This window comes from Habropoda laboriosa, unplaced genomic scaffold, assembly GCF_001263275.1.
Source record: "Habropoda laboriosa isolate 0110345459 unplaced genomic scaffold, ASM126327v1 scaffold1329, whole genome shotgun sequence".
Lineage (NCBI taxonomy): Eukaryota > Metazoa > Arthropoda > Insecta > Hymenoptera > Apidae > Habropoda > Habropoda laboriosa.
Window position 1 is genome coordinate 762,359 of NW_017101431.1, and position 9,880 is coordinate 772,238.

General features: G+C 32.2%; 1 protein-coding gene across 1 annotated transcript in view; it reads right to left on the reverse strand.

Annotated features, from left to right (window-relative positions):
* LOC108578175 (mediator of RNA polymerase II transcription subunit 13) overlaps window positions 1-9,880 on the reverse strand; it is a 33,723-nt gene that overhangs the window by 13,733 nt on the left and 10,110 nt on the right. The window contains 1 exon segment of the mRNA XM_017941456.1: window positions 6,381-6,714. Within this exon segment, the coding sequence (XP_017796945.1) occupies window positions 6,381-6,714 (334 nt within the window).

A 9,880-nucleotide genomic window follows, 5' to 3' on the forward strand; every position in this document is an offset into this window, starting at 1 on the left:
CTTTTGCTTTCTATAAAATTATATTTATTAGAATTTAGTTTATTTATCCCTTTAACCGTTTTCTAAAAATGAGTAAATCATTCAGACTATTCTTCATTATATTTGTTTCGTTATAACCTTTCGTTATGCTTTTATAAAATTATCCAATCTTCTGAGTTGGTTTTTGGAGTTCTGGAAGTTTGATTTGTATGCAGGTTTTTCCTAGATTTTGTATGCATTGTATCATTACTGTGATAATACGTTTTTAGATTGTTAATATGCCGTTTATTGTATTTCACTTGGACGTTTTCACGGAACTTTTAATCAAGTTTAATGAATCACATAGACGCGATCTACTTCAATCAAGAAAAATATGTAAAATTGTCTGCAATTTCATGAATAGATTTGAAACGCAGCGGGGAAGTTTCAAGGCATGTTTGTTAATACAACGTAAACACATGAGAACTTATTGTTACGATACGTTGTTGTAATTTCAGGAAAGTTCTCCATGCGTTTTTCTATTGTCTATACAATTGCTCTGATTCCGATCGACAATACTCCAAATGTTATTTGGAATAAAATTCGTGATACACATATTCCGATACTTCGAATGTCTTATTTTAATTTAGACGTTTGCTTGTTTAGTACATGAGTACAAGTGCTGGTAATTATGAAAATGGTCTAAGTAAAAAATCTAAAAAAAATTTGAATTTATCACTTATTTTCTGTTACGTCGATTTTTTCATAGAAAAACAGTTATATTATAAGAATAAATACTTTGTGAAATATTTTATTGCACAATGAAAAAATATTTTTTAATACACCCAAAGGGAAAATTCTAAATTTCTCGAAATGAAAAATATATGACTTAGGTCACTTTCATAATCACCAGCATATATAATGTCTGCATAATTGATAAAACGAAATTCTAGCAAAAGAAGAAAATTATAATAGGTATGACTTCTTATTTCAATTATACTACTGCATTTTCATAAAAAATACCGATAGATTATGTGCAAAAAATGGATAAAATAACATTCAATTAATTTAACAGGGTAAATAATGAAGTATAACTGTTCCTAAATGGAACAACAGTAGTTCCCGGATTAAATCCCGCTTCTGTACCCCGGGTAAGTGTCCACAGGTAATTCCCGCTACTTTTTTTTGCTGACTCGACGCAAGCAAGCTCCGCACACATGTAAGTGACAGCTAACTCAGGTATCACAGACAGGTCATTCACCGATGAAAATTTAAATTTCTATATTTTTTAATTGATCTTTATAAAATTGGTACCAATGTATTGTTGAAATTCTCCTGATAAAAATGAGCCAAAACACGATCTCATTTAGATTGTTTTCAGTGATACGTAATTCAAATCATTTAGGAATTTATTACATTAACATATTGTGTCTTTAAAAAGTTACGTGACTTTTTTAAGCATAGTAACTATGCTTAAGTTTTATTTTACAAGTTGAAATCATCGCGAAGTTAAAGTAGTTTCCTCTTTGAATCGGAAACATTTCGAAAATAAATCAAAAGCGCTTAATTTAAGGATAATAAATATAATGTTAAATATCGTAGCCTATGAATCAAGTAATTATGGAGAAAGTAATACATAAGGTGCTTTAGGTATCGTATATTACAGAGGATCTTAAATCTTCCATAATTCGAATTGCGTATCATTAAATGCAGTTCAAATGAGATCGTGTTTGTACCTACTTTTATCGGAAAAATTTTGGCAACGCACTGACAGTATTTTTATGAAGACGTATTGAAAAATATAATTTAAATTTTTATTCATAGATGGTTCATTGCAGCCATTCGTCTCATTCGCTCGTAGCCAATTCGCCGCGTGATGAGTTTAACCCTTTCGAGACTAATGTGACATATATATCCCACTTGAGTACTCGAGGAAAAATTGATCTCAATTTAATATCCATAAATAAATAACAAATTCTTAAAAAGAAATTCTGTCACGATAAAATAAACGTTACCTTACCGTAAGAGTGTCCGTAGGCGGATTAGAATCATAGGAAACTAATACGGGAACTAAGGTACAATATATACTATACACTGTTGATCAAAAGTATCCGCACATTTACTTATTTTTGACGCAGTATAATTTAAATAACAAATAATAGAATCTGCAAAAAATCTGCAAAAATATTTCTAACCTTTAAAACTAAGTTCATAATTACATGCGTTCAATTCACACCCTGTTGCAGTTACCTGCGGACACAACAAGTAACCGCACTTTACCGAATTTGTGATCGTAGTCCACTTCTCCTGGACGTACCTCTCTCAAACAATCTAGCACATCTTACCAAATTTGTGATCGCTCCTTACATTTGGATGTTACTTCCTAGTGCGCATCGCAATATCTCTCACTTACATGCAATTCATTTACACAATCTTCAGAACACTTTTGTTTCATAGTTTACAATGCGAACTCATACATTCGTACGTACAAAATTATATATTTTTTGCTTTAAGTTACTTTGGGCGGTTAAGACACGCTACAAGGGATGAAATAAATCCAGCTCCAAGAAAAGCTCCTCCACTTGAATTACGACGGTAGTTGCTGATATTAGTTGCGGTTAAATCGTTCTCTATCATATTCTTTTGCCCTAAGTTTATGCTTCATCGAAAAGCAAAGATTCATCTGATTCTTTGTTTACTCTTGTTTCGGATTGCTTTTCCTCAATCAATCAATTAATTCTTCTACTCTATTACATCATAAAGTAGCACCATAATAAAGATCTTCTTTGTTAAATTTTTGCATCGCATCTTTGATAGACGGAGGTGAAACTTGCGACGCAGATGCGGCACACATAACGACACTGCTCCCAATGCACTTCAGTATGCGCCGAACCAAATCCTCGAAATGGCAGCGTATTCCATCTTGTCGTTGGTATCGAAGAAAAAATATGATAAAATTTCACGGGTTTTAGTAACCATTTTATGTTCACCACTGAATTCATACGTGAACGTCTCACACAAGCATTAAGTTTGGTAGACCTTGCAGATTCGTACGTTAGGATCACATCTGATGTCAGCAATCTTTAATAATTTAGATGTATCGTATGCTCTTTCGAGATACTGAGGTAAGTGTAGTGTTAGTCATAGTCCTCTGACCAGATGGTATCTTTGTCTTTTCCATTTCGTAGCTAGATCCTCTATGAACGTCTCACACAAGCATTAAGTTTGGTAGACCTTGCAGATTCGTACGTTAGGATCACTTCTGATGTCAGCAATCTTTAATAATTTAGATGTATCGTATGCTCTTTCGAGATACTGAGGTAAGTGTAGTGTTGTTAGTCATAGTCCTCTGACCAGATGGTATCTTTGTCTTTTCCATTTCGTAGCTAGATCCTCTAAAAACAATCTTTTTAATCTTCAATACATTCGCTGCTACGAAAATGCGGTTATCTGTTTCCAGGAGCTGCATATTTTTTTAAATCAATTAATCTTTAAATAATAATGTTTGCAACATGTTTCAAGTAACAGTTTGTATTTCAACCAGCACCAACACCAATTTCTCACTGCTGCACAACATTCATTTCTCAATCGTGATGACACGACAATAACGAATGCTGATAAAAACAAAAACGCAACAGTTGCGTCAGCAGCATCGAATCTGTTAACGCCATGCAACGTTAGGATATTTACCATCGACAAAACCTTCTCGCAAAGAATCAATCCTAACATACCCGATAACTGTCTGATTTCAAATCACTAACCATCACTACATATTTATCTGAATTGTGTATTCTCGAAGCATTCTCGATGAATACTCGCCACCTAAGTCCTCACTACAAATCGTTCTAAAGCGAAATAGCGTTGGACTATCTGCCTTCGGTGATCCTTAAAAATACGTCGCCACTAACCCTATTATATTCTTCAATTAATTGTAATTTAATCTAATTTTGCTTAAAATATACAATCGTTAATAAACCACTAGCATAAGGTCTAACATAAAGAACTAATTGTAACAAACTATATGCGTATTGTATTTCACTAAATTAAAATACAGGTAATTTGAATGAAAAAACAGGTAATTTAGATTATACCAAACAAGTGTCGTTATTAGAAAAATTAACTGTAATTTTTCTGTTTAGTTTACTCAATAATAGTACTCCAATTTTGGTCTAAATAATTGTTTTTTACACTGTTAAACGAAAGTAACTAACAATAAATAGGACTTAACAGTTATGTTAATACAAACTGTGTTTGAAATAATAACACTGTCCAACAAATTAAAACCGTTATGCCTGCGATAAGAATTGTTACCTACTTCTTCGTCTTCACTAAACCTTAGAAAATTATACATTACTTTCTTATTTCGAACTGTTTTCCAGAAGTATTGAACAATGAATTAATTAAAAAAAGATGCGTAAATGATGCTTAAGTAGACTTCGCGTTGCCTTCAAATATTGTTTAACGAGTTTCAAATATTGTCGTATTCGGGAAAATGTTCTAAATCTTGCAAAATCGCAATAACAAAAATCTTGTAAGTTCATAAATAATTGAGTTTTCTGAAAAGGGGGATGGTATTAACGGTGTCCATTACGTGTAAATAGCTACGGCACTGACGAGTTGAGGCAGGCGAACGATGGCCGCATAACGGCAAAACACTGTGCACATATTGCCAATGGACATTTTCTCTACCCGTCTGAATTAAAATCCGTTTCGACACTTTTCCTAGGTGATTTCTTCTTCAGAAATGTCTACAGAATCCGATACTGTGTAGCAAATTCATGTTAGATAAAGAACTTTTCATGAAAATGCAAAAATATTGCGTAGAATGTACATCGGCTCTTTTTTAAACTTTGGTGGCCATTTACAACCATTTAAATTACAAAATTTAATAACTATATATATTGATATATTCAGGAAGCTCTCCTCTATCTTTTAAGACTTAATTGAACATTTTGATGAATGAATATTGCAGATCAGAAAAAAAGTTTTAGTTTGTTGGACAGTGCAATTAGTAACAAATATATTTTGTTTAATATTCGTACATTTAAAGGACACTGCATACGCAAGAAGCTCAGTTTGGTAATTAATGATTATTATCGCAGTTGTAACTGTTTCAAAAGACTGTACAGTTACATTACGCAAACGTTTAGCAATCTAACTGCTTTACACATTCATTTGTAAAAAGAGAATAATGTTTTTATGATTTATGGATTAAATCTTACGATTTGACAAGTTATCTACAAGAAATACTTTTTACTGCGGTATTTATTTTTCTTTTTTGTACTTTTAAAATAACAACTACAAATATCATCAATGCAAGGTAAAGAAAAACAGCATTATAATTAGACACACAACAAGAAAAATGTACGTACTTTTCAATGATCATTTCACTTCTATTAGTAGAGTGAACTATGAAAATAAATAATTGCGTGAAAGAGTCTCCACGTGAGAAATTCTCCCTAATTTGTTCATTCACTCACTTCTTATCTCAATACCTAATATTCTATGAATTTCTTTTTTCTTTACAAATTACGCGGTTAGAAAATAAAATGGCTCCTTTATTATAGTTTATTTTTAATCTTTTTCTCGGTACTGCCACTTCATCTCACAGTACTACTAGTTAATTTTTTATTCTAATACTACCTGAATTTATTTTGAACGAAAATCGACTTGTTTTTTTGAGGCAAAATATTAATTTTACTTCATTGACGCTCGAAAAGAAGACATTAACGGAAATTCAAGAAACATTACAAAGGCAAATCAATGAATTGTACATTATCGGTGTATTAATTTCCAATTACAAGCTGTACCAGTACTTTCAAGTCATTTAACCATAAAGAATCATAAAGATATTACTTCTAATTAAAAAACATTATACCTAATTACTTACAATTAACACGTTCCCTGGCGCGTGGGGCGCGTACGCCCCATGTTGAACTTCCTGTTCAGGCCATACGATATTTTCGTGTTTTGACTTCAACTGTGTAAAAACGACGATAATTTGTTACAAAATAAGAAGTACTGTTTTTTTGTATTGCATTTGAAACGTTATACCTTCGTCTTTAGAATAGTGAATTCATAATTTTTTAGATACATTTGATACAAGCGAAATAATACATTACAAGTAAAATTGTTAGTTTCACTAAGGTGGGGTGCATGCGACCCACGCGGCCTGAACGGAAAGTCACCGAAAATCGGTCCGACAGGGAACGTGTTAAATTAAAAATAAAAATAGGAATCTAGGAAAATTCGTGTTCTGTATAATACTAATTGACATATTAGCATCGTGCTTCATTGTCGACTTAGACACACACGAACTTCCAGATATGAAAGATGAGAGGAGCATCTTTGTGTCTCTTGATCTGTCTATTAGGAATCAAAACAGTCCATAAAAATTGGTAAGTGAGGCATTTGTTACTTACCACGCGCGATGAGTTCCGGTGACACGAGACCGGAGAGATCAGGTTCCTCGCCATACCAGAAAATCCAGAGTTCCTTGGCGGCGGTGAGGGAAAGGGGTGGTGGTGCGGGCGAGGGTGCGATGCCCAGGTCGAAGATGCCAGCTCCGGTTGCCGAGGCGGTTGCCGGGCCGGAGGTGGCCGGTGTAGCGGAGACCCGCCGCCACACGCAGAGAATGTCACCCGCGAGGCACCGCGAGAAGCTCGAGAGCACTGGGTCTTCGAGGGGGGTTCCCCCGAAATCCCCGGCTACTTCGCCCCACACGAGTTTCTTCCATTTGATACCGCAGAGGTCCGTCTATGAATAAAATAATTACAAAATCAGATACTTTTGTTCAACTAGGCAAACTCTTATCCTAGAAATAACAATGATTTTTACGTGAAAGTGTTCGTTATTGTTGATGAACGTTTTAGAACTATTTACGCATCTTTGGTTCGCGATAACAGAGACGGAAATAGTAGTGAATTTAATCAATTTTAGCAGAAAAACAAGGAAGCCTAGACACGGTAAAAGTATATTTATGGTATTGTTTATAACTTTATCTATTATATTCATATATTGTAATAAGTAGGTAAAATCACTTTCAGTAGGTAAAAGCAGCTGAGTTACTGCCATATTAAAAACACTAACGTATATTTAACACATTAATTACATTCAATATACAATGATTGCCTCTGATGTTTATCATTGTTAAAACATTAAAATAGAAAAACGTCGAGATGTAGTATTTTTATTACAAGAGAAATATTTTAATTTTTAGCTAGAATTTTAAAGAATGCACAAAAATTTTCTCATTTTATCAACTGTTATTGACTTCTATTTAATTAAATGAGATGTACACTTGTAGTAATTTTTTAGTTTACATTTATGAATAATATTAACATATAATTTTACCACTATAAATTATTAAAAACCATGAAAAATATGTAATGTTTATTTACAATGTAAACTCTCATTTGAGTTAATTTTCTGAATTAGCGAAGATAGGTTAGGGACTGCAGGGAATGTACCGAACATTCGTTGACCATTGAGAAAGGTCGGTCCTTGAACTTTCGCCGCATTCTATTTCCATCTGTCACGCAACGTAACAAATCGCTGATTTAACCGTGAACAATAAGATTCTCCTTTGATGTACGAATGAATCAAATAAACAGTAGAAGGAGAACTTAAGAATTTTAATTTGTAAATAATAGCAACAACGGTAACATTTCATTATCAATGTCACCTAATAGAAAATAACAATAATTAAGTTATATACTATCAGTAACAGAAGAAATAACACGATTAAAGTTAGTAAATTTGATAAAAAAATATTAACAGTCTGTTGATCGATTTTCTAATTTTTGTTAATTCTAAAACCTCAATAATTTGAAATTATAGATACTTTTAATTTTTTTAATATAATGATTCTGCTCAATCGGTAAGGTATTAATACCTTTTACATTTATATTTGTTATTATTCCTATTACGTATTATTGTACATATTTTGTGTAGGCAACCGGGTAACCTATTTCTATATTTTCCTTTAACAATTTTTTACGTTCGTGTGAAAGCATCTTAAAATCGCTCCGGATCCCTACATTTTGGACATTTTTACGTCGATATACGTTTCTAAAATAAAAATTTATGCAAATAATTTTAAATATTAAAGCTTGAAACAACCGTGAACGTTTTAGTTAGATTAGGTTAGGTTTAAAAATGAAAATGTGTGTACTGCATTCATGTCAAGATTCTTTCTGTAAGCGATTTATATTTCAAGCTTCCATTATTCTCAATGTTTGCGGCTTGCAAAGGAATTGTCGTTCGATATGAAGCTATAAAGAGAGAGGGAGAGGAGGAGTATATACAATTTAGATTAGAAAGATTAACCATTTAAGTGGAATTTCCTGAGAATTTTTTCATTATTTCAAAGGATTATACCTTATATTCCAATCATGAAAGGGAAAAAGAAAATGTTAAGTTACTAACATGTACATATTGTATGGAATGTGAAACACTTATTAGAAAAACATTAAATAAAAAGTGAAAGGGGTGAATAAAATATATTAGATATGTATTATTATGTGACTTTGAGTAACGAATAAACACCTATATAAAGGTTATCCATACCTAATGAAATAGTTTGAACAATTTGTATTCAATTTCAAATCTTCTGTTGTATTGAACTTTTAAAAAAACCTCAATGAACTTGTGTTCGATAGAAATAAAACGGCAAGATAAATACTTCAGTTGCAATCCAGTCGCATTACAAGGTCGGATGTCTAAGGAAAAGTATGTTATCTTAGTTAACGAAGAGAGTTCATTCACACTGGTCAGATATCTGTAATATATCTAATTCACTTTTTCTTGGCTTTTACATGATTTCTTAATGTCTCTCGCGAACTACTGATGTACGACTCGGTGTCGACTGCAAGTGCAAAGCATTCCACTATCATTAAAGCAGAAACAGTTTTTATGAACTACAATTAGTATCGAAAATAGTCATTTAACGTGTTTCATGTTGGACCAATTTTTGATAACTTTTCGTTCAGACCACGAGGGTCGTATGCGTTCTACGTTGATGAGTGTAACAATTGTAATTACAGTGTATTAATTTGATTATAAAACGTATTCATGAAGCTATGAATTTTCATTACTGAGAAAAAGGTGTAACGTTTAAAATGCAATGTAGAACAAAGCAAAGCCTGTCGTTTCGTAACGAAATATTGTCATTGTTACACAATTAAAGTGAAAACACGAAAATATGAAACAGCCAGAATGGGAAATTCAGTTTAGAACGTGTGCGTTACATGCAGCAGAAAATATGTTAATTGCTCAACTGTATTTAAAATAACTTCGTGTTTTTCTTTCAATAAATACATTCATTGCATTTAGTATATACAGGGTGTTCCGCTTAACTGGAAACGGTGGAATTTCTCACGAATGATTAAAGATATGAGAAAATGTTCTTACAAAAGTTGTTTGGTATATAGGGGGCATTAGGTGGTCTAAATACTTTTTCTGTACGTGTGCGAGAGATATCAAATTCAAGATAATGTTTCTATTTTTTTCTATTCTTAATATTGTAACGTTTGTTGAGACAAATTGAACGAAGTGCCACATTAAGTCATTTCGTTTTCGAATAAAAAATACAGGGTTCCATTAAAAAAAAATGCGCTTTCCAGATTGAAAAACTGTTGTTTGATTAATTGTCAACTTTTTATTGAACCTATATTTCTTTTACATGTTTAGCAATAATACTTCTGTAATTAACAGATTAGATCGTTAAACCTCTTTTAAAAGATAAAAATGAAAAAAAAAACGTAAAAGAGATTAGATATTAGAAACGTTAATTAATATAGTGTAAAATGTTCAATACTGACATTTCTTTTCTCTTTTTCAAAAGAAAATTCTTTATCTTATGAGTTAATTTATCGTTAGAAAATATCTTCTTTTTTTTTTTTAAATAAATTGATAATGTATT